Genomic DNA, 25,532 nt, shown 5'->3' on the forward strand with positions numbered 1-25,532 from the left:
ACGTCAATAAGTTAATCATACAATGTGTGCAACGTGCTCGATGAGTTTTGTTTGGCACATGCTAGCTTACTGGCTGAAAGTGATTAGATTTAATAGTGCGTTACCTATAGCTTTCGACCAATCGACGATGGAGGTTAGCGTGATTTTCATCTGGTTTTTCTTTAAGTAAGAAGCTATAACATACATAGTGCAGGACATAGAAAATTTGCTGATCTTTACAGTAGCGTTTGTCCAGTAGGCCCTTGTTGATTAATCTAATGGTCAATGATTCCGTCTGTTCGGGCGATTGTGCCCAGTAGCGTTGGAGGACCTAAGATTAAAACAAACGCAAAAAATATTGTATGCCTCAGAAACAGTGGTATAAACAATCTATTAACTTCGAGCTTACACTCTGTGGAATTTTAACATTATCCCTAAAGATCACCAGGCTGCGAAATGCTATCTGCTCTTCCTCGCTCAGTTGTTCCAGAATCGATTTGATTGTACTGTTTTCGATCGTGATCGAACGTGCCTTTAGATCGTTGGCCAGCTTCCGCCAAATTTTCACCACATGCTCGTCGGAGACATTGTTCATTGCATTCCCGTACTCGGACATTTTTCTTGCGATTAGTTTGATCACGAATGGATTACCCTTGCAGGTCCGGTGAATTTCGTGCGCTTCCGATGGCAAATGGTGCGCTTTTAGCCGAAGTGCTATCCCGAATAGTTCCATGCTTTCATCTTCGGTGAAACCGTGTTTCAGTTGAACGACGAACCGCTCATTTTCATTAATGCTATCAATCACGTCCCGGTTACTGGTGATAACTAGGGTTTTGCATTTGAGATCAAATGCTTTGATTAGTGCGGGATCGCGTACATGTGACAGGATCAGGAGACTGCTTCGGAAGCTATTTTCAAATAGTTGAAGCAGCTGACGTTTACGCAGGTGAATTTCATTTGTGGGATAGCGTCCGTTATAGGTGATATCGTCGGCCTTATAATCGGTCTCCATTTGAATGCTTAGATTTTCTAAAAGCTCCAAGATCTGTTCGGGTGCTCGACAGTTTGCCAAACTTAGATAGAAGATGTTGTAGCCCATGTGCTCGACAATGGAGAAACTTTCGCAAGCTTGATTTACTAGGGTCCACTTGCCTGTACCGAAACCACCGTAGACAAAGAGATACCGTGCACCGCGAACACCGTGCTTCAGTAGTTTGAGGTGTTTTTGAATTTGCCAGAGATCCTCTCGCCGATAAACATTCAGTTCGTCGATGTTAGGCATTGTGGTGTTGTTACGGTAGGACAGATAACGACTGATCGGGCCAGTTACACCACCTTTTACGTCCTCCTCGTGCCTGTCGACGATCCATTGGTAGTAGGGCTTCAAAACTTCCATGAATTTTTTGACGACCATCACTTGTCCGCTATGGACCTTCTGCTCTAGAATAGTGAACATCAGATCTAATCGGTGATCTTCGTTCGTCTCCGCTAGCAGTTCGTCGCAGTCTGCCTTGCTGAAAATTCTCTTGTCGATGAGATCATCCTGGATGTCCTCGATGTCAAGATCGTAAAGCACCTCGCGAAGCAGGCGCAGATGCAGCAGTTCGTTGGAACCGGTCATCTTGGGCCGTTTGGGCAGGTTGTATTCTGTGGAAGAAAGGGAAAACAATAGTTCGCATTAGAATAAAATAGCGAGTGGCGAATGCGAAATTTCTGAGGATGTCATTACAGTTTCCAAATTGCGAAGTGGTTAACACTTCTAACCAGGCATTGTAATTCTCTCTCACTCACGCGAGAGTAAGCTTATCCGACGTACAACTTTTCCGAGATAAGATGAGTCGCCAAATTCTCCGTCTCCACAAATAGCGCGAAAATAATTTTCCGGAAAAAAATTGTTTTTTTCCTTCTCACCGGAGAAGGTGATAATATTTTTATTTTGTAGAAATCAATAAAAGAGTCAAAATATACACTTAATTTCAAAGAAATCCGGCAAAGAAGTACGATAGACTTGTTTTTTCGAGTTTTGGAATCGTGACAGCAAGCGCAAAAAGAATACCGTGATAAACTCATTCTCTGGCGGTTTTATTTATCCGGAGAAATAACTCGTTGTATTTATCCGGAGAAGTTGTGTGAGTGCCAATAACTTTTCGTGTGAAAATGTGAGTTTTTATTGTCGCAGTAGCAAATTATCCGGACGCATTTACTCATATGAGCGATAAATGAAATGCCTGCTTCTAACTATATAAATACTGAGAGAATACGCACTTATCCCTGTTCGATAGCATATGGTTTCTCTACATGTTTACCGTACAATAGGTTCTCATTCGTGCTCATTCGAACTCCTAACAGCTTCTCAATCATGGTGATACTACGAAAAACCGCATTTATCATTTTCTCAACTGTCATATAGTTTGTCATTTTTCTATCGTTATTTGGCTTCGATAGCGGTACTTATGTGACTTTAAAGCGCAAATCCTATTTATTGAAAATGATTCAAAAAATAATAACAAATGTAACATAACATATTTCTTTTTACACGAACTCAAAAAACATTTGTTTATCTATGTGTTGACGTATTAATATCATGAAAACTGGAATCAACGGATAGAAATTAATTTAAATTAAGTTTGATTTTTGTGTTTCAAATTTATCTCGTCAGTAACTAGCACAAACTGGGTGTCTAGTTAGATGATGTATCTAAACTAGTACCCAAATTAGAATTAGTTAGACACAAAAAAATCCCAACAGTTCACCCGACAAATGTGACTACCTAAAGGCTTGTGCCGAGAAGCAAATACGGAAGCAATTTTCTCTTTCGGGAAATATTTCATAATGCCTGGCGTTTGGTTCTTTAACCAAAAGACAAGAGTTCCTTTTCGCTTTCTCGTCAGAAATCCAGAGCTCCGTCTTCTTGCTTCCGGGACATCCCTCGAGACAAGTTAGTTGCAAGCGTTAATTTGTAGCTGCGACAAAGCGAGTCTGTGCCGAATTCTGGTAAGATCCTCGATTTCAGTAATCAAAGATCTTTGTAATAAAATCACTTTAGCCCAACCTGTACAACAGGATCGACGCCCATAACATCGAGTTTGACATACACGGTTCGACACGGATCACGAATTGGATGGCGACTTTGGACTGACAGGCGGGCTGTTCTACTCCCTGAATAAGGAATCAGGATGATACCGCCTTGAAATGGCGAGTGGGCTAACCGAACGCCTGCCTTAGTCAGGTCAAAACCTTGGCATGTCTCCGGGTAGCTTCAAAACGAATCACCATTAAGTTTGTGGTACTAGGTTCAGATGCACAATTCCCGATTTTACGCCTATCCGATTTTGAACACTATTCCCCTTGAAGGAGAGCATGACCTCCCTGCTCGCATAGATAACCTTGGGATCACAAGAGGCGACTATGTACAACGAATGGAGATAGCGGCCCGGAGTTGGGACCACCATCATGGAGACATCAAAAAAATTTGATTGGAGAGGTAAGCGGAGCAAAGGAGGACACGGTTGCGTTTGAAAGGAGCGGTAAGCTACAGAGATCACCGGTTACGCCACCGACAGCCACAACGAGTACCAGCAGCGGCTTGGTACAGAGTAAGCCACGAGGAAGCCAACGTGAAATTGAGTTACTGAATCGAGTGTTCACCCCGAGATCAGGTAGCGACACCACCCAGAATGACTCATACCTTGGGAAGTCGTACTGGACAGAGGTGAGGAGAAAGATCGACGAGTTCGTGAAGGACAAGCACAATGTGCACACTAAAGTGAAGCAGCTAGTAACTAATATTAAATCGGCCGTAGCAGCTGCGGAACGCGAGCAGAAGGCACTCTTAATGGCAGCTGAATCAGCCGAAAAAGCTCAGAAACTGAGGGTACACCGAAGAGGCAATACAATACTCGGAGAGGACACGCCGGAGGAGCAGGAGGAACGTTGGGAACGGGGAAGCGACCAGAGGAACGTTGAGAAAGACCGTGGTTGGTGCATCGTGGGAAGTTACCAGACGAAGCGGAGAGAACGAAAACAAAAGGAACAAAAAAAGAAGGAACAAAGGAGAAAAAGAAACGCACACCGCCTCGTGATAGGTACAAGGGCGATGCACTGGTCATCGAAGCGAAAGTGGGATAGGATCCAGGGCTGAAGGAGTTGGGAGAGAATGTTGTTAAACGAGCCGTACTCTGAAAGGCGAGATGATCTTCGAGCTAAAGGAAGATCCTTTTGTCAAGAGCTTGATCTACCACGAGTTCGTTGCTAAATCCGTGGGCAGCGAAGCGAACGTGAGAGCCCTGTCGCAGGAAGCCGTAGTCAAGTGCAAAGGTCTAGAAGAGATAACGACCGTAGAAGAACCGAGGAGTGCACTGATCGAGCAGTGCTAAATAGATGTACCCGCGACTATCCTAATTTGGAAATTGTATGGACGGCGGCGATTCGACTACCGGTTGTCGTTGCCAAAACGCTGCCAGAGACCGACGAGATAAAAGTCGGATGGTCTGTGTGCTCACTGAGAATCGCTCCACGTGTTACCAAGTAGATGGAGTGATGCTTCAGGTGCTTGATCTTCGGAAAACAGGCGAGGAACTGCAAGGACTTGGACAGGTCTGTACTGTATAGAAAATGCGGAGGAAAGAGGCACGTTGCTAGAGACTGCACGAAGCAACCAAGGTTTATGATCTGCAAACCGGTGGACGGAAACGACCACACGACGGGCGGCTGCAAAAGTCTATCGTACAAAAGGCAGGTCCACAAGGAGGTAACCCAGCTTAATTTCGATCAATGCGACATCGCACAGCAACTGTTGTGGCAGTCGACAACAGAAATGAAGTGCGACGTTGCAATTATTGCGGAGCCTTATTGTGTTCCTCCCGGTAACGGTAACTGGGTGGTGGATAGTGCAGTGATGGCGGCAATCGAAGCCATGGGTGGCTTCCCTATCTAAAAGACTTTAACGCTTGGGCCGTGGAGTGTGATGGCAGGCTGACCAACGCAACGGGTTACAGCTTGTTGGAAGCCCTGACGAAGCTGAATGTAAGACTGTGCAACGAAAGTTACGCTAGCACATTCCGTAAAGACAGTCGGGAATACATCATTGACATAACATTCTACAGTCCTGATGCATAACATGAATTGGCGAGTCAGTGAACAGTACACACATAGAGACCATCAAACGATCCTCTACACGTTTGGTCGGCGGATTTGTACTGTATCACGGAAAATGAAAACTGGTGAGCGGAAGTGGAAAATAAGTTTTCCGACGAGGACCTTTTTGTGGAAGCACTTCGTGCGGACAACCTCATTTCAATTTCGAATGCCGATGAGCTGTCGGAAACAGTAGCGAGGACATGTGATGTGACAATTCTGGGGAAAATGGAGCCGGGGAACTACCGGAGTCCGGCGTGCTTGTGGAACAAAAGGCTCAGCATCCTCCCAGGTTGCCTGCCTAAAGCCAGAAGACGCGTTTAGAGAGCAAGATCTGGGGCAGTCAGAGAATAGAGTAAGATATCATTCCGAGCGGCTAGGGTCACTTTTTAACGCGAGATAGTGCTTAGTAAGTCAACCTGATCCAAGAAGCTGTGCAGAGAAGTAGACGCTAACCCCTGAGGCAATGCTCACCGTGTCGTGTTGGCCAGGATCAAGGGTCCAACGACGCCAGTCGAAATGTGCGCGGACAAAATGAAGATTATCATGGATGGTCTATTCCCGAAGCACGCCTACACTGTACGTTGATGCATACGGTGGAAGTGCTGGCGACGATTGAGTCAGTAACGACGAGCTCCTTATAGTGGCAAAAGGGTTGACCCTTATGCCTGCTGGATACTTTTGGTAAGCTTCTGGAAAGGGTAATCCTCAACAGGCTGCCGACCTACGCTGAAATTGAGAACGGAGTTCGGGTTCCGGAAAGGGATATCGACGTTTGACGCCATTCCATCGCGAGCGCGGTGAAAGCATCGAAGCAAAAGAGAAGCGGTAATCGCTACTGCGTCGTGGCAGCGGGGGTGGGGGGGCCATCGCCGTAGCGCTGCACATAATTTGGGTCCTGGATTATCCGTGCAAGGTTCTGAACAGTTAATTCCAAAACCGAGTACTCATCTACGAAACGAACATGGGCCAAAGGTCGATTAGGGTCACGGCGGGAGTACCTCAGGGCTCCGTAATGTACAACGGAGTGTTAACACTGGAACAGCCCGTGTATAGCTGCTACGTTCCTCCAAGGTGATCAATGGAGCAGCTCAACCTAATGCTGGAGCAGTTTACCGAGCCTAGCGAAGTTAGGCGTACGATTGTGAAAGAAGGTTCCGTTAACACATTTCGGAGAGACGGGATGGAGTCTATTATCGACGTCACATTCTGTGGTCCTTCACTAACGGCGAACATGGATTAGAGAGTATGCGAAACGTATACGCATAGCACGGAGAAGGATGACCGGCGAGTGAAAATGGAAGACGAAAGTCTTCAACAAACACCTTTTCGTTAAGGCATTTCGGCCGGACAGTTGGACCGAGAACGTGGATGTGGAAGATCTAACAAAAAGGAATGTAACGGTCTGTAACGCCACAATTCCACGAAACTGGAGCCATGCAATCGTCGACGTCCAGCTTACTGGTGAAGCGAGACGCTCAATACGCTACGCGCTTCTTGTCTCAGAACAAGAAGGCGGGCTCAGAGGGGCTGTGTCGATACCAGATAGAGAGGAGCACAAGACATCGTTTCTGGAAGCTAGTGCCCGTTTTAAATGGGCGATCAAGCTTAGCAAATCAGATTACCACAAGGAGCTGTGCCGAGAAGTAGACGTTAATCTCTGGGATGATGCGTACCGAGTTGTGAAGGCGAAAATATTGGGTCATCGATGCCAGCCAAAATCAAGCAATTCAAACAGTGCTCGAAAGTGCCGAGAAGGTATCTAAACAGAAGCGAAGATCTCCTCGGATACTACACTGTGGTCACGATAGATGTGAAGAACTCATTTCACAGTGCCAGTTGGGAAGCCATCGTAGCAGCGCTGCACAGAATACGGTCTCTGACTATCAATATCAGATCCTGAAGAGTTAGTTCCAGAGCAGAGTGCCACTATGCGAGACGAACGAAGGGCAGAAGTTTAGTGCGAGTCACAGCGGGCGTTCCTGAGGGCTAGCGGTCTAGCTGCAGATAGCTCACCACAACACGGAGGTGTTGTTGGTTAGCAACTGCAAACCGGTTTAGCGGATGAGATCGACGTCGGGTGGCTCGTGATTGCATCGAAGCGTACACTGAAGCAGTTAGGAGCAGGGCCAAAATAGATTCACCTTCGTCTTTTAACTGCCTCTTTCGCCACTACATATATACAAAACAAAACAATAAAAACAAAGCCCCCTCTTTCTTACGAAATGAGTACCAGAAGTAGCGAGTTTTGTTTTCCTGTACAATATTGTTTAATTTCAATTTCATTTACAATCAGCAATTTTTAAATTTTCGTGAGCTGAAATTATAGTAATGTGCATCACAAAATGCAACTAGAATGCCTGAAACACGGAGACACCTATAGTGCTTCAGTAATCCAATATCATCGCTAGCTCATGAATCCACGGAGTCAAACAACGACAAGTAAATATCGTTACTAGTCTATTTTCGTTTCTCCAGCACTATGTTCAATATTGCAGGTCATGTTGTTCTCAATCTCAAAGCGAAAACGAGTGCGCCGAAGTAATAATAAAATTGAATTAACTCGCATGATTTGTCGTATTTGTCGAAAATTTGGCGAAGGCAACGAAGGTAATAGCGAGGATAATGCCAAATGTAGGCGGTTCGAGAAGCAGTACGAGACGTCTGCTTTCTAATGTTTCGGCATCGATATTGCGATATGGGGTTCCTACCTGGGATGCGTCCCTGCAAAACCAAGCGGAACCGCGAAAAGCTGAACAGGACGTTTCGGCTGATGGCCGTACGAGTCGCGAGCACGTACAGGCGAATATTGTCGGAGGCAATATTGTGGTACCGGTAGTACCGGTACCGAAAATCCTGGGAATACCGACCCATTTTGGTACCGTAATAACAGTACTGAATATATAAAAGTACCGGTATTTTCGGTACTATGCAAAACTATTGATGGGGAATATAACCAACCTAAACTATCGGCACATATAAAGGTCTGTTTACAAACATCGGTCAGCAAGGTGGCAGTAGAAGATTAGCTACCCTTTGTATGTAACTGGATCTTTTATCGATTTATTCGAATTTAATATAATTATCTTTTCCTAAATTTACGTATTTAGAACTATTTTGGCTGTATGCCAAAATAATAAGTTTATAGCTAAAGTCACTTCTGCGTTCATTTTGCTATTAAATATTTATCTCTAAAACAACTAACGCCGATCTAATACCCAACCTTGATTCGAATAGGACACGTAGGGATCTGATCTGAGTTTGTAACCAGCGTTGTTTAACTATAAATCAGTTAAGAAGGAATTTGTTTCGTCATTTGGATTCTCACAATATGAATTGTTAGTACAACACCGGAATAAATTTCTGTAAGTAATGGATTCCCTCTGCATTTCGACGTGATTCTTTTAAGGAACTCCGAGTTAGTGTGCGCCGAAAATCGACGTACTTCGAGCTTATTATCATCCATGTATACGTGAGTCTTGGCTCAAACGTTGTTGCATGATATTCTTCACAATGATTTTTTCAGCTTCGGCTGAACTTCCGTACGTTGTCAGTACACCCATAATGCAGCTCATTTTTAGCAACTCTTGCATTTTTCGCACATTTGGTCTAATACAAGTTTGCTAAAAGGACGTGGCCTGGTTAATTCTCGTAGTGGAGACACTGTGACTTTCTCATTTCACTGCACAGCCCAGGGAATGATACTAACTGTTTGTGCAGTGGATAAGTAACAAAGGCATGTGAATTGATTGCTTGCTTTATTGATATCTGCAACAGAGCAATAATAAAAGTATACTTTTGAACATTTTATATCACTCTAGCGTTTTTTAGTTTTTTTTTGACAAAAATATTGCAGCACCAGTACCGGTACTGAAGGCTTCAGTACCGCAGAACCAGTGCTCGCCAAAAGGTCGGCGCTTAGGAACTCTAGTCGGAGGCAGTATGCGTTATCGCCGTCATGATCCCCAGCTGCATCACCCTGGTGGAGGATATCGAGTGCTACAATTGGAGAAACACCCGAAACGTGAGGAAGATGGTGGTAATCGATTCGATGACGACGTGGTAGCAGGAATGGGACAATATAGAGAAAGGAAGGTTAAAGGACGATTCAGACGATACATCAGCTTCCGTCAACGTCAACGGAACGTCACCGTTCCGTCAAAATAAGTTACATGTAGTTAAATGGAGGCATTCACACACAACATCAACGGCACGGAACGTTTTGACGTACGGCATGTGTGAACGGACGCAAGAGAAAAGTATTTAACGGTGACGTTCCGTTGACGTTGACGGAAGCTGATGTATCGTCTGAATCGCGCTTAATGGAAACGAAGGAGAGATGATTTTTTACCTGACACAACTCCTGTCACTGTTATACCCGGAGAGGGAGAACGTCGAGTAGACACCGGATCGTGTGGTAATTGAATATACGAGGTTCGAAGCGAAACGCGGGGAGATGCTTAAATCGGGAGTACCGGACATCAACCCGGATAATATCGTCTACAGAATGGCAAGCGACGTAAATACGTCTCCAACAAATCATTTTTCAAAATTTAACAACAACCATGTTCTGATTCACGAACTAAACTAAATCACACACAATCGACATCCCTTGTCTTGTGTGATATGGTTTCTCTAGATCAGTTCATTCGCAGACCGTTCGTTGATGAGTCATATCGCTAACACGCGAGTCTTACACCGGAACGTGCTGCCTGCCTGCAAACGGAGGTTGTTGAGGTATTTTCCGTTTAGATTAGGTTTCTCATCGGGCTCTGGTGGCGCGGAAAGGGGCAGAGCCTGCAGAATGCAACTGTAATATGCGCTGCGCTGGCTGACTGAGTGACTGTTGGTTCCGGCTGAGGATAGTGGTGTCTCATAATGCAAATATGCCTTTGTTTTGCTTAGCTGGCTAAATAGTCCGGTAGGTGCGTGCTTTGTTGTCACGAGTCGACTCTTAGGAAATATAGTACATGCTTACATACAACATGCGAACAGTGCTGGGTGGTCATCTGTGTTTTCCACAAAAAAAGGATTTTTAGCATGCGATTCATATGCGCTGACACATATTGCGAGAGCAAAACAAACCAGAAAGCGATGCATATCAAGTGCAACATGTTTCCAATTATATTATTATAGCGTTAATCACCGGTAGGTGCATGTATATCTAGTATGGCTGTGGTTAGTGTGGGAAATCAGATATCGCACTATGTAATTTAAATGGTTGCAATTATTGTAGCATGATAGGTTGTCGTCGGTGCAATGGCTTGTGGTTTTTTGTTTCTTATGGCGAGGTGATAAATGTTTTAACCAAACGGTGCGATTAGAGTGGCGGACGTTGATACACGTGTTTTAGTCGATCGGGTTACAGTAAGGAAATTGAGTGAGATTAATTATGATTTAATTATCTGACAATATTTGTCACTTAATTACGTTGATCCAAATTACTCGAATATTTCTAATTGAATATATGTTCTAAGTATTTCTTGTGTTTTTGTTCAATAGTATACGTCAAATTGGATGTGTGATTTTGAGATGAATTACAATATTTTTTGGCTATTATTAAAGTTATTTGTTGACTTCATACCGATGTAGAAATTTTCACACATTCAATGATTTTGGAAATTAATATAAAAACTGCGATTTGAGCATAGATAAGACTTATCTTTCCTTAAAGTTCAACCAAACCTGTCACCTACAGCTATGACTTAGTGTAATCAATCCTATAAACCGCCACGAATATGTCTCATCAGTATCGAACAATAATATGACTAATGACTGTCGACGTGACTTCCTCAACTGAATATTAACTCCTACGTATTGTATTTAATCTCAAAGTTACTGATAAGGTCTACCTGCAACATCTTTTGTGATAACAAACAAGCATATTTACGATTTTGTGTGATAACCGTGAAAGTGATAGATATTATACGTCATCATTGTAACGCGAATTATTATTTGCGTACCCATTCTGTCTGACAACGAATCCGCCAATAAAACAGCAATAATCGCACGGGTGCCTCAATTGAAAAGAATAACCTCCCATCCATCAGAAAACTGGTTACGCTGCGAGCATTGCTTTTGATAACCTATTCGAAATTGATTAGATAAGTTTGCACTGGTGGCATTATTATAAAAACCGATCACACAAGGTAAACGACATTTTTGCGTTCGGTTCCACAATGTTAGTAGGACAATTTGCCAATTTTGAACCTGTCAAGTACCACACTTTTTGGTTAATTATACTGCCATCAATCAATGAACAACTTTCCTCCATCCCAAAGCAAAAGTACAACTAGCGTGGTACATGTAAAAGACTCATATCGAATGTATCTATTCTTCTTTTTCAATGCGGCGAAATGAAAAATCTCTAACACTATGTGCGGTGTTGGGGGTCGAACCCGGGTCAGCCGCGTACAAGACAATCGATTTAGCCCGCCTCTCACAATGAATTTTGAAGTAGGAAGCCACTTGGCGGTTGGGGTAAGCTGGCGAAGTTCCTTTTTCTCCATTTTTATTAGACATATGGCGCTATCTCTCGTCGTGTACCACACGTAATGTGAAATACATTCTCCAGTATGTTTATGTAGCGTACCACTCTGTTTTGCGGAAGTTGTAAGCGATATTGTGTTTTCAAGCATAAGTGTTTTTTTTTAATTTTAAACATTTTGTGTTATTTGTGGTGAGATTCACCGATTTTACGAACGATTATATTTTTCGATGGTACCTGAAAAGGCCTTTAACTTTCCGGCAGTCGCGCTAGTGCACTGAGTGCACGCTGCTCTCAAAATCTAGCGAAATCGTCTTAGAGCAGCTGCGGGTGCTCGTTCAGTGAGCCATTTGCGCCATACTGGAGAATGTATTTCAATATTCTTCGATCTTGGCCAATATTCATCCTTTAAAAAACGCTGTGTAACTATGAAGTTCAGATTACCACGTGTTAGTTCTGTCAGCAAACTGCTAGCTGCGTATTGCAATTTTCAATTACATGTTTCATTTTAGAAACTTTCTATTTAAATAAGACATTCTGAAATAAGACATTTGTGATGTAATGCTTTCTCATTGCTATCGAATGTAATTCTACAACTATTTATAACTGTTCTCTTATAGGAACCTCTCAAATCAATACTGCCCAGTGGCCTCGAATAGTCTTAAGACGTCCCTGGACTAGGTGACATTCTAAAATCTAAAATATCTCCTATGTAACGAAACTATGTAAGGTTTGCACGCTTATAATTCCGCTATTACGAGATTCAATAACGCCCGACTTGTATATTTGGTAATCAGTGCGTAGAAAGCAGTCTATTAAAAATCGGTAAAATTGAAAAGTTCGAAGGGAAAATATTCTATTTCAGGCAGAGCCGTCAATAGGAAGCACCTAAGTGGCTTAATTAAACACGAAAAATTATAAATAGAAGTTCCGTGTGTCCATTTGAATCAGTTGTTGCTCGTATGCCTAACGAGCAACATCATGGCTATAGCGTCTGGACGCTACAATAGGCGGTAGACGCTATGAATTTTATGCACCGGTGGCATTAACATAGTTAAACCATGCACGAATTTTTTTGGGTGCCAGTACAGTGTCACAAAAAAATCGCAAAGTGGATGGGTGAGTGGTTTTAGATTGAGTTCAACACTGCAGCGTACGACGTGTGTGTGCTGCTTGAGAGTTTGCGTTTGAAAAAATAATTTATTTTCACGCATGTGTATGCGTTGAATTGACGATGTTTTCGGCGGTTCGTAGGTACCTAGGGTAATTAATCTATTAGCACACGCTTTCATATTTTGGATATATGTGATACGATTTCTATCACACATCTGATAACATGCTTCTGTAGTTATCTCTAAACCACGTGCGACCTCAACTGGATTTGTTCCTACAGAAAGGCGAGAGTTAGTTGGAGATTTTTCTGGATGAGAAGATAGGGTCATGCTAGATAGTTTTAATATTGATTTGTTTTCAAAAAGTTGCGAGATCTTCTATAGCGATTCTTGGTTGTCAACCCAAAAGTAATGCCATCCGACCAAGAGAAAAACTGTTTTTTTTTGACAAGTTTGCCCTGTTATTTTATATCGATCAAATTCCATAGGGCATGTTCAGCAGCGTACTAGTTTATATGAGGGATTCAAAGTGAAATTGGAACAATCACATTTCCAGCAGAGTTTTTCGATTTATTATTTCGAACAGTTTTGTTTCGAACTGTATTACTGGTATACGTTCTCTTTGTTGCTTTATTTGAAATAAGTTTGGAACAGTTTTGAATATAATCAATAAATATTTTTATACTAATCAAAGAAATATGGTTAACATGACAATAATATAGTGCATGCTCTATTCAAAAGCATATGAATGCACTCAATACAATGAGAACAATTAATGTAATTGATTGATGATTTATTGAACTTAAAGTAAACCATTGACTATGATAATAAATCATTTGTTCTTCATGCTGATATGATTGAGCAAATTGGTAATTGGTTTTGAATTGTTCTTGCGAATTGTCAATTCTCAACCTTCATACATAATTCAAAAGTCATCGTTCACTCAGATAAGACCATGCGTATTCCCACGCGTATTAACCGTTATGTGTCCGACGCCGTACCCAGGTACCTGTTTAGGTTTTAATTAATGAAATTACCATGTTTTATCCATAGCTGGAAATTGAAACTTTGTGACATCTTAGACCTTCAATAAGTCGAGCTTTTGGGTTAATAATATTGTAGATATAGTAAGGGGGGAGTGAGGAGGGGCTCCTGAATTTTTTATTACGTAACAGGCTGACGTGGGTACCCGGTTACCCACAAAACTGAAATGCCAATAACCAAGGTTATTTCCAATCGATTTTGATACTTTTGGGTGTTTTGGATTCGGGAACTCGTCCACTTTTGGTGAAAATGACTCGGGTTACTCCATTCGGTTCCCGGAAATCCGGATTTCCGGAAGCATGTTCCAGTGCTGGGATACTATTTGTGAATTTCAATGGACTACTAGCAATGTGGGTATCAAAATTCTTGGAATTGAATCATTAGGCTGTATCTTGTGGCTTTGGAACCATTTGGCGATTTGAACCCGGAACGGACATTCCGAAGCAGGTTCCCGTGAGGCCGTGAGTGGCCATTCCATTCCAATTGAATTTTTCAATTTTCCATAGGGTCCCGTAACAATGAATAACAGATTTCCGAGACAATTTGAAGAGTTTTGATACTCATATTGCAGGGACATTATGAAAATTTACAAATCATACCCTAGTACTGGAACATAACTCAGGAAAATCAGGATTACCAAGAGCCAGATCCATTAATCCGGTTCTATTTTACGGAATTAAAAAGTGGACGAGTTCCTATATCAAAAACATATAAAAGTGTCCAAATCGGTTAAAGGCAGCCATAGTTATGAGCATTTCAATTTGTGGGTACCCTCGTTGCCCTGTTAATGGTGCTTTTTTGTTGGACGCATAACGGTTAAATATCAAGTGGATCAGTTTCTCAGGTGGTCAAATAAACGTTAAACAAATAAAGAAATGTTTTTTTTCGATTATAGAGGTTTTAATGACCTTAAGGTTCGCCTCTTCGGGGTCTAGAAAAATCTCTTATGGCAAATTTCTAACTCTATGTGCGGGGTCGGGACCAGGGATGCCACATTAAAATCTGTGTTTCGGTCAAAAAATCTTTTTTCCATCTGTGATGACGAAAAAGGAAAAAATCTGTGGAAATCTGTGATCATTCCAAAAAATCTGTGCCAAAATGCCAAAAATGTCATCTGTGAAAAAAATATGAAAAAAATCTATGACATTCAGAAAAATCTGTGAATATGGTAACCCTGGTCGGGACTCGGCTCCAGGTGCGCTGCGTACAAGACAATCGATTTACCAACTACGCTACGCCCACTTCCACAAAGAAATTAGTTCGCTTAGTCTAAAGAAATGCCGGTTGGTGCTAATCATACCAACCGGTGGATACGTGATTCATTACAATGCCATCAAATCAAAGAATATTTAAAGTTACATGTGACAAAATATGTGCAACTCTGGATAGGTATAATAAAATGAAGATAAGATTATTTGCATTAAAATAAGATCGGAAACAACGGTGGTTTATTTTCAAAGATAGCACTGTCGATGAATCACTTTATAAAAATAGGTGATAAGGAACGCGGACGAAAATAGCTGACCAGTGCCTACGAAAAATTGCCGATGCTTCCATTCCATGTAAAAAGAAGGTATATCCTATTTTCAACTCCCATCAAAGCCCCTTCAGAAAAACTAAATAAAATTAAATTACATCAAGCTAAACCAAATATAGAATGATTGTAAAATTTTGACCTATTTCTTCAGATCAATTTTTCAAAACCCGTTTTACCTCACTTTTCGTTAAAGTACTAAGCTGATATTTTGTCAAAGTTCGTGCGCCACATACATGAACAAACGCTGATAGTTTCATAGAAATCGAAGCACATCAATACGAGCGGTGACAAACTTTTGAAAAACTAACTCTTAAAGGTTTTAGAAAATATTTTCAAAAATATTTTTTGTGATTTTGGGAAATTCAATTATTACTTCTTGTTTAGATAACTAAGTTCGTAAAAAACTTTATTTGTTCGTTTGGTTTGATCGGATTTTTTTGTTGTGTCATACAGTATCGAACATGGATCGGGATCATGACAGTGTACTGTTGATAAACATAATTTACATGTTCATGGAGTTTTGTTATACTCGAAATAGTTCATGACAGTTGACTTGTAAGTCTCATTAGCAGATAACCGTGTAAATTGCAACAATGGGAAAGAGTTTACTTTTGAAAATTTTGGTAAGAATGCAGTAGTTATTGCGCAGTTCATCGATAGCAGAAAGACTCACCCCTAAAGCGTTTCGTGTGTAAGCCTAAATACGTCCCTACCATTTTACAACGGATAAATCAATCACTTCTATATTTATATCATCTGGCCAAATCAAATTAAAAATACCGAATTACTCATAATATATATGATAAGTAATTTGATGGACAACCTTAACCACTTATTGTGACATTGGCTTTCGATGAAAATATGTTTGAAAAAATTTCCGATTGCTGATCTCACATTAATCTAATTTTGATTTTGAAGCCAACCCATTCTGAACTGTAAATTAGAACAGCGTCTTCTATCGACATTCTACCACACTGCTTCTTAGGAGCGAGCCAAAGATATTAGGCACAACCCATCCATTGTGGCTCTCTAGAGTGACGTTTATGTATGATCGCTCGAATGAGAAAGTCGTATCGCCTCTTTTGAACAATGTAGGGCTCCTGAATTATAGGATCAATACAGGATCATTTGCCCTAATTAACTAAAATAGATAAGCTGTAAAAGATGAACGTAAGACTTTTGCTTGGTATATGGCCACTTACATCATAGTCTACAGCCCACAAGCAAAATATTAGTTCACAATTTTTACTTTGCTTGTCCTCTTCTAACACATATCCAGTGCCCACGTTTGTCAACGATGTCACCTGTACTTCTAAGGTATGCATACATTATTTTCGACACCTTCTCAATCGTCATGATTTGAATAGTTTAGCATTCATATCAACACCGGGTCAAAAAACCATTTCAAGGCTACCGACCAGTCCCACTGACGACGGTCAGGAACACTCTCGCCGTACAGCCGTCAGCTGCTGGCGTTTTCGACCATTTTTGTTTACCCATGAAATTTATAAAATCACCACACGTATGCGAACGGAAACCTAAAATCGACAGATTCACTCACAACGAACAAAGCAAATCCGATCAGCAAAACACTTTACTTACTTCTCGGCTCAAGGCCAATGTGGCTTGCAAGTTTTCCTTGTTCTCGTCGAACATAAAGCATAAACCGCACAGCACTGGTTCGTAGTGCACTATCGACGGAGCTCTGTGGGATTTCGTTTAAAAACCACTTGAAAAGCGACAACTCGATTGGGACACACTCGCAAACCGGCTATCAGTTAGAACCATCGATATTCACGAGTCTTGACCACAGCACTTTTTTTTCGTTTCACTTCACTTGTCATAAATTAAAATAAAATCTACAGTAATTAATAACACACGCCAAGTTGTTGTAGCTGGTAGTCGGCCTACCACTGCACTCATCTGCGTTTCGCGATTGTCTGATGGAGCCCTTAGCACTACTGGTAGACGAAGCAAAAAAAATCGATTTTGGCCAATTTTGTTTATCGCACACTTGTATTCGTTTCTAAATCAAATTTCAAAACTGGTTAATTTTCTCCGAAAAAGACGAAATCTGTTTCGTTAGAGTCGCGTGTGCGCGCTGCGGAATTGCAACTCGGCGGAATCCTTCCGCTCCGAACGAGTGTTGAATGCGAAATGGCACTGTGTGAGGAACGGAACTCGTTGCAACAGCAGCAACAGGAAAAAATGCGCCACGAGCTCCATGATTACTTATTACTTCTCAGCCATGAGGTAGTAGCCGGTTTTGTGTTTGAACGGAACATGTGTTTGCCACGGCCAGCCCGTCAGTCAGCTCAGCAGGTACTCTTCGTTGGACAGATCGACATATGTACAAACCAACACACGGTGCGATGATCGGTAAGAGCATCGCATTTGTGGCCAGTCATGTTGGTGCTCCGGGTCGTGAGGAGGGTGGCCAGAGGGCATACCTTGTATGACGCGTTGCACCTTTGGGGGTTTTTATTTTTGCGGCCTCTTTTAGCCCAGATTCGTATATTGTTATCGGTGGTGGTGGTTGAAGTGTGTGTGCGTGTCAAAAATCGCTGAGACATTATCATGAGTTTAAAGATGGTTTGAAGACAATTGGACAGTCGGTCACTAGCTGTGACTCACGGTGTGTTTTGGTGTGGTTGGGGATGGTTTAGGTAAATGACCTGTGATGAGACTTAAGAAGGCAATTTGTTTTGAGAATTCAAATTATTTACGCAATAATTAATCATTCGGGAGCGATAACTGACAGGAGGCAAGACGAACACTTGGGTATCTTTGAAATTGAATTATTTTAACGATAGCATTATTAATAATCTTGATTTATGATACATTCAGAAGACCCTCTAACTATCAAATTTGGAAAGTTTAAGCAATCCATGAAAATCAATTGTGCATTATCGTGCGGATGTAAGTTTCAAGACTATGATTTTAAAGTTTATTATGGGGTGGTAATGCATGTGACATCACCGGAATGATGCTTGATGAACACGCACGGCGTGGTAGCCCTTTTCTCGGCAGATGGTGGATTCGACTGACTGAAAACTGAAGACTGGCACGAAACAAGCGAGATTAGGGTTTTCCCTTCACCTTCCTCCTTTATCGCGTACAGACTAGGGTTCGCAGTACCGACCCTTTTTGGCGAGAACCGGTACTACGGTACTGGAGCCCTCAGCACCGGTAGTACCGGTAAAGTACGGGCACTCGAATATTTAAAAAAAAAAATCGAAAGAAGCTTCAAACTGAAATTGAATGCTCAAACTGATGATCTTATTCTCAGATGATTGATTTGTGCTGATCAAAAGACATGTTTATTGTTTTTAATTGATTCGGAATGGCAAGACTCATTTCACAGAAGATAATTTTCGTATAGGGCACCTTCTTTTATTTCGAAATCTAGGCCACTTTGAAATCAATAGCTGCTAAGTGGTGCGACTTTCGTTGACTTGAACAGATGGTAAATATATGAAACCCTATTAACAACAGTAAATCAAAGCGAGAATGGCAGTATATCCGAGCAGGTTAATCGCATTTCCTCTCTTGCTTTTCTGAAAATTGGTTTCGACCTTTATGTCATTTGCCTACTATTCTCAAATGCATATCAAGGCTTCTTGCTTTCCTGTGAACTATGAAGTTTTGCTGAATTTTCAGATCACCAATAATTACAAATCGCCCTATTTGAAGCAGTTCACAAGTCTAAAATTGTTAGCTACTAAATCGCTGTTCGTTCTTTTATAGATAAAGGTTTAAGAGCAAACCAAATACAGACATGACTTAGACCATAGTCTTATTACGCGCCACCCAGTGAATAATGGAAACCCACTGGCCCACCTCATTCCCACACAAAGGTGTTATCTCAACGATTTATCTAGAAGGCAAATTAATATAATTAAACGTTATCTTGCAGACCGATATTTTGAATCAGATCCCCCGGCAGAGTTAACATATTTGTCATTGAAAATTATATAGTACCGAAAATACCGGTACTGGATTTTGTTCAGTACCGGTATTACGGTACCAAAAATGGGTCAGTATTCCCGGGATTTTCGGTACCGGTATTACCGGTACCACAACCCTAGTACAGACATAACGAGCGTATTTGTGGTGTAGCCAGCATGAATGTAACACACGAATGGCCAAATGGCCTGGCCATCGAACGAAATCAGTTTACTCCCATTGTCAAAGAGGTGGAGCTTCGAATGAAAACTGTTCAAGATTTACGGCTCGGTGCATGTAATTACCGGAAACCAATCACAAACGAGCTCCAGATGATTTAAAATCGGGTTTTCCCGTGGGTGTGTATGCTAAGTTCGACCAAAAAGAAAAGATTCAAATTTAAAATTCTTGGTTGATGGTTTGATAGCGCTGATAAGGGCCAATTTGTTTTTCAACGAAAATGTTTAGTAGGTACGAAATTTTTGTTCCAGTTGGCCTCATTACTAGCACGGAGCTGTTCAAACTAATTGTGCAGCTCCCGATACCGAAATGCAGTTACCAGTCATCCAACAAGGTTGACTAGTAGAAATCGACTAAAATTACAATTTCTTTTTGTTCAATATTTGCGACGCGGTGCATGAAATTAGCGGTAACCATTCACGACCTGGCTTCGGGCGGGTGTTTAAAAACCCGAGTTATAGTATGTACACTACTTTCTAATCATCAGAAATGTAAATAATTACCTCTGGTAGTAGTAGGTAACGACACAATTTGATTTGTCCACCAGCCGTGTACAACTCACAAAGACAAAAATATGCTCTCTTCTTTTTATTTTGTAAGTAAATGACATTACCTCAAGGGCACATAGGAGTTTTTTATTCTAGTTTCTGACACATGTTCAAAAAAAATCTCGAAAACAATAAGGCAAAATGGATAGAGGTTTTTTGCATATTACGAAACATACCGTAGTCTTGAATTACAATTTTTAGTTATATGCGAAATCTCCTTTCCCACTCCTATCTTTGAAGCTGTCAATGCAAAAGATAGATGAAATGCGGTGTCATGGATTGGCGCTCATTCGTTCATCGAAAATTAAAACTTCGAAAAGGGTCTTAAGGCATATTAAATTATCTAATCCTTTTTCAAAAAATCAAATTATAAATAAAATGGTGAGCATTTGAACAAAAAAAGTATCACTCACTAAAACACTGCCTATGGCAATTTGCAGCGGGCAGATATGTGGAGGCGTAGGGACTTCACGATCGCGTATATAGGGATCGAGCGTTTGTACGTTAACATGTTCGATCGCGTTGGTGTTTGTATGTCGGGTGTGCTAGCGTGCATGTAACTTCGCGTGTATGAATTTGATTTTAGAACCATCTGTACATTTGTAAACTTGCGGATTATTGCGAAGAACTCGAGCGTTTGTATGTTAACGTGTTTGTCGCGTGTGCTAGCGTGTATGTAACTTCGCGTGCATAAATTCGATTTTATAATCGTGTGGTCAAATGATCGCGCGCGGACAGTGAATCTGATGGTTAATTTTAGTGCATGGTTCAGATGCTAGAATAGAGTACGTTTCCCCGTATCACAAGAGTTCCCGATATGAGATATGAGCGTCATTTTTATTTATAACAGAAGGTATGGACCTAGGCTGCTAAAATCGAAAGTAGAGATTTCAGGACGTAACCGATGGATTATCGCGTGAACATGGGCTTTTGTAAAGTTCTCGGTCATGTTGCCATGGAACGTGTTGTTCAGTGGAAATGAGCGTTATTTTCTCGAATGGTCCATCTAAAAGCATGGACCTAAGCTACTAGGGCCCAGGGTAAGGAATTTTCGGACGTGGCCGATTCATGATGTGCTTGGAGGTCCGCACTTGAGATCGCATTTATAAGTTTTGAAGGTTATAAGTGTTAAAACGTTTATTCAATCACCAATGTGTTTTCATATTTGTGAGATCGCGGGCGTAGTGGTGCGTGGACAAAGTTCAAGCGTTTGTATGTTAACGTGCGTTTCGCGTTTGCTAGCATGTATGTAATTTCGCGTAGATAAATTCGATTTTATGACCATGTGTTCATTCAAATATTTGCGTCTGTTCTTGAATGATCGCGTGGACCGTGAATCTGATGCTTAATTTTCAGTTTACGGTTTAGGTATTAGAAGAGAGTTCCCCCATATCACTAGAGTTCCCGATCATTTTTTTTTTTCGATTGGTCCAACTGAAGGTATGAAGCTATGCAACTAAGACCGAGGGTAGAGAAATCCGGACGTGACCGATCCATGTTTGTGCGAGCGGTGGGTTAATACTTGAGATCGCGTTTGTAATTTTATAGGTGCTAAAACGTCAACTTAATTACCGGGGTTTTTTATGCAGGCGAGATCGCTGGCGTAAGTATGCGTGGAGGATTGCAATTGCATGTTCGTGTTTGTGACCAGTTTTTGTGTTATCGCGAAGGCTACGAGTATTTGTATGTTTGGAATGGGAGAGATTGTGAGTGTATATGAGATTGTGTTAGTCAGTGTTAGTAAAAATCTAATTTAAGATATAGTAATAAGAGGAAACATAACATATTGAATAAAGAAAAAAAGATCCATTGAGGTAAATTAGATGTGTATAAATTGACTAATATTATTTTTGGTATACATGAGCGTTGGAAAAGCAAACTACTAGTAGTACAACAAAAAAAAGAAAAGGAAGCATATGTAACATGCAATCTGATCTTCCCGAATGAATCGAATCGAATGCACAAATTGAACACCGGAAGGATTACCCACTATTCTATCATATACACCAGTTTTGCATCAATTCTCTGTCCCAGTTGTCACAAATATTCAGACGAACGCTTACACAGATAGACTAGCACTTAATAACTAAAAACTACAATTATTACAAAACGACGGGCTTCTACTTTAACATTTATTTAATTCGCCTGTGCACGATGACTAATTCGACCGATAATTCGACAATGACCTCCACTGCGATCCGTGTCCACCAGCACTGTCATAAAGCTGTGGAACAATGTTTGCAAACACGGCCAACAGCAAAAGTCAAACCACGTCCACCCGCCAGTCGGCCACGTCAGCGCGCTCAGGCTAATGGTTGATCGTTAGTTACGGCTGGTGCAGAGCAGGGCTGGAAAAGTTCGCAAAATGAATTGATTGCTGTTCGAAGCTTCACGAAGCACCCTCTCAAGCATACCACATGCAATCGATGAGTTTCACACAATCGCTGCCAACATTTAGGGGTAAAACTTATCTCTGCTCGGACGAAGCGAGCTTCGCATCTAGTTCGCTTTTTACAATCTTCGAAAAAGTTCACATTAACCTTAGAAGCACACATCGTCGAACACGAGGTAAGCTCTTGGCTCGTGGTTTTTGTGTTTTTGGAACATTTCCACAGAGTTTCGAAGCGATATTCGGTGAACACATATAAAGCGAATGCCTCGTTTATTTGAGAATCGCGAACATCGAAGTTTTATATCGCTTCAAGCATCAGCATCATGAGGCCACCGCGAACATGTTCGCTACGTGACTATCTGTCTTAAAATCATAAACTGTAAATCTTATTTTGAGTATAAATAAAATGAATTATTTTAAGATTATAAATTAGGATTTAGGGATTAGGTGCGTCGCATACCTTGCCAATTTATGAGCCACGAGTTTGAATGAGCTTAGTGGTAGTGAAATTCAATTTTTTTTCGGAATGCAATTATGTTTACTAGCTACTTTGATTGCAAACTCGTCTTTTCTTTTTCAATCGGAGTATATTTTCCCTGCCAAGGAGTTTAGGGTGAAGATGTATAAAGTATATTTAAGGGGGTAAGGGTTTCAAAAAAAACTTTTGGTGAAATGACTTTTTTGGATGAAATGATACATTATAATGTACAAAAGTTTTGATCAATTCGTTTCGCCCAAATTTCTAAAAAAATCGTAAATAGGATAGTTTGTTTCACGCTAAAACCATTACCCCTCTCTTAATAATCTACCTATCTAAAACAAATTCTTCCTAAGAAGAACAATTTTCGGATGGAATCTCGCTGCTGGCGTCTGAGTTCAGTTAGACGGCGAACTTCAGTTATTTGCATCCACTGAGGGGTAGTTAGGCATAGTCCGTTGGCTTTTGTTTTCAACTTGTTCTTGCGCAACATTCTTAAATCGGCTAGTCATATTCACTCAATAATATGCGATGATTTGTGTGTTAAACGTTATTTTTAATTTTACCAAATGAAAATACCTACATAATTGAATCCATTATTATTGTCATTAATTGAATTATAATGTTGCATTCTTGGCATCTGTACCAAACCAAGAGGAAAGCTTCCAAATGGTTTTTATAATATTGTTTTATAAGTTTATTGGTTGATTACCTAATCACAAGAGACAAAATATTTATTTTCAAACATTTTCGATAGAATCTGTTCACTTAATAAATGAAGTGTCAAACTGACTCCTGTACATGTGTTTTGTGATAAATAATGAGAAGGATATTCCAACTTATTTGTATTGTATTTGTTAACTAATTACTGATGGAGAAACGCAAAGAACTTACAAACAATGTTCTAGTGATTTTTTTTGTTGGAAATCCAAAAAAAAATCTGAAAAGGACAAAATTTGGTTTATCTTCTCCATGATGTAATCTTCCCTTATTTGACTTTTACTAATAAAAAATAAAAGAAAGAATTATTTAGGGCCCCATGTATTTTTTTATTTTTAAAAAATGCATTTTTAATGTTTATGTTTCAACTAAGAAAGATTAATTATATGCTACTAATTTAAAAAGTTTTGCTACATGTTCGATGGTTTTTGTACTTTTTTACATCTATCTATCTATCTATCTATCTATCTATCTATCTATCTATCTATCTATCTATCTATCTATCTATCTATCTATCTATCTATCTATCTATCTATCTATCTATCTATCTATCTATCTATCTATCTATCTATCTATCTATCTATCTATCTATCTATCTATCTATCTATCTATCTATATCTATCTATCTATCTATCTTCTATCTATATATAAAAGTCAATGTTTGTATGTATATGATTTATGAACTCCCAAACGGCTTAACCGATTGCCGTCAAAATTTAAACATAGTAGGCATTTGTTATGGAGCGTGTTTGTGTGCTATTGGGTGCGGATTATCTGCCCGCCAGATGGCGCTACGGAACAAATTGTGTTTTCCTACTATTGCGTTGATAGTCGCAGCAACGCGCGATGGGTATTAGCTAGTATATATATAAAAATCAATGTTTGTATGTATGTGATTTATAAACTCCCAAATGGCTTAACCGATTGCCGTAAAAATTTATACGTAGTAGACATTTGTTATGGAGCGTGTTTGTGTGCTATTGGCTGGGGATTATTTGCCCGCCAGATGGCGCTTCGGAACAAATTGTGTTTTACTCCTATTTCGTTGAAAGTCACTGCAACGCGCGATGGGTAATAGCTAGTTTCCTATAAAAGAAATGTCTGGAATTCACTCAAACTTTCAGTATGTTTTGCGAGACCCGGAGAGTGGAATTTTATACATCAACCGACTCAACTCGACGATTGGGGACAATGTATGTGTGTGTATGTATGTAACAAATTCTCATTTGTATTTCTCCGAAATGGCTGAACCTATTTTATCTAAACAAAATTCAAATGAAAGGCCTGATACTCGAATAGAAAGTTAATAATTTGTTTTGATTCTGATGTTTAGTATCCATGATATGTATATTTGTATGTGTAAAAAGAGGTTTTATGCAGTTTTTTTAGATTAACTGTCAAAACTCACAACATGGACAAATAGTCTATATATCGCCAGGAAACTTATACAAATATCTTTCGAGTGAACTATAGTTTGTTAAATTCGGACTGTTATCAAAAAAAAAAAACATTTAATACGAACGAAGGATTTTTATTATTTTCCAATATGTCGAAAGAAGACTAAAAACATGCAATCAATTATTTACGCCACCAGGGTTAATTTTAGGCCAATAGCATCTACGGACAATTTAATGGGTGCAATATATTTTTTCTTTTGATATTGTATTTTCTCAGATTATTCTCCCTATAAGTGATGTGTTTTCATTGACATATTGAGGTCAACAACGAAAAAATCGTTCATTTTAGTAATCATCTAGTATATATTAACGTTCAACTCATTGTTTGATAATTTTACCGATCACTCTTGTTTAGCGTTAGCAACGAATAAAAATCATAAGATGTAATTCAAAAAAAATCGAAAGGCATAATTTGTTCTCGGGAAATAGATTTTGTTTGTAGAAACCGATGATTTTG

At 40.4% G+C, this 25,532-nt stretch overlaps 1 protein-coding gene across 2 annotated transcripts in view; it reads right to left on the minus strand.

The window, feature by feature from the left end:
* The window catches only part of LOC131693031 (uncharacterized), a 67,027-nt gene that overhangs the window by 11,653 nt on the left and 29,842 nt on the right, over window positions 1-25,532 (minus strand). Inside the window, exons 1-3 of one of the 2 annotated variants that reach the window (XM_058980499.1) lie at window positions 16,898-17,451; window positions 389-1,626; window positions 105-310 (exon numbers count right to left, since the gene is read on the minus strand). In XM_058980499.1, the coding sequence (XP_058836482.1) occupies window positions 105-310; window positions 389-1,626; window positions 16,898-16,958 (1,505 nt within the window). In that variant the 5' untranslated portion in view covers window positions 16,959-17,451. Of the gene's footprint in view, window positions 1-104; window positions 311-388; window positions 1,627-16,897; window positions 17,452-25,532 lie in introns of those variants that run through there. The other variant, XM_058980501.1, reaches the window with a different exon arrangement.

The sequence above is a fragment of the Topomyia yanbarensis genome, chromosome 3, assembly GCF_030247195.1.
Source record: "Topomyia yanbarensis strain Yona2022 chromosome 3, ASM3024719v1, whole genome shotgun sequence".
In the NCBI taxonomy this organism is placed as follows: domain Eukaryota; kingdom Metazoa; phylum Arthropoda; class Insecta; order Diptera; family Culicidae; genus Topomyia; species Topomyia yanbarensis.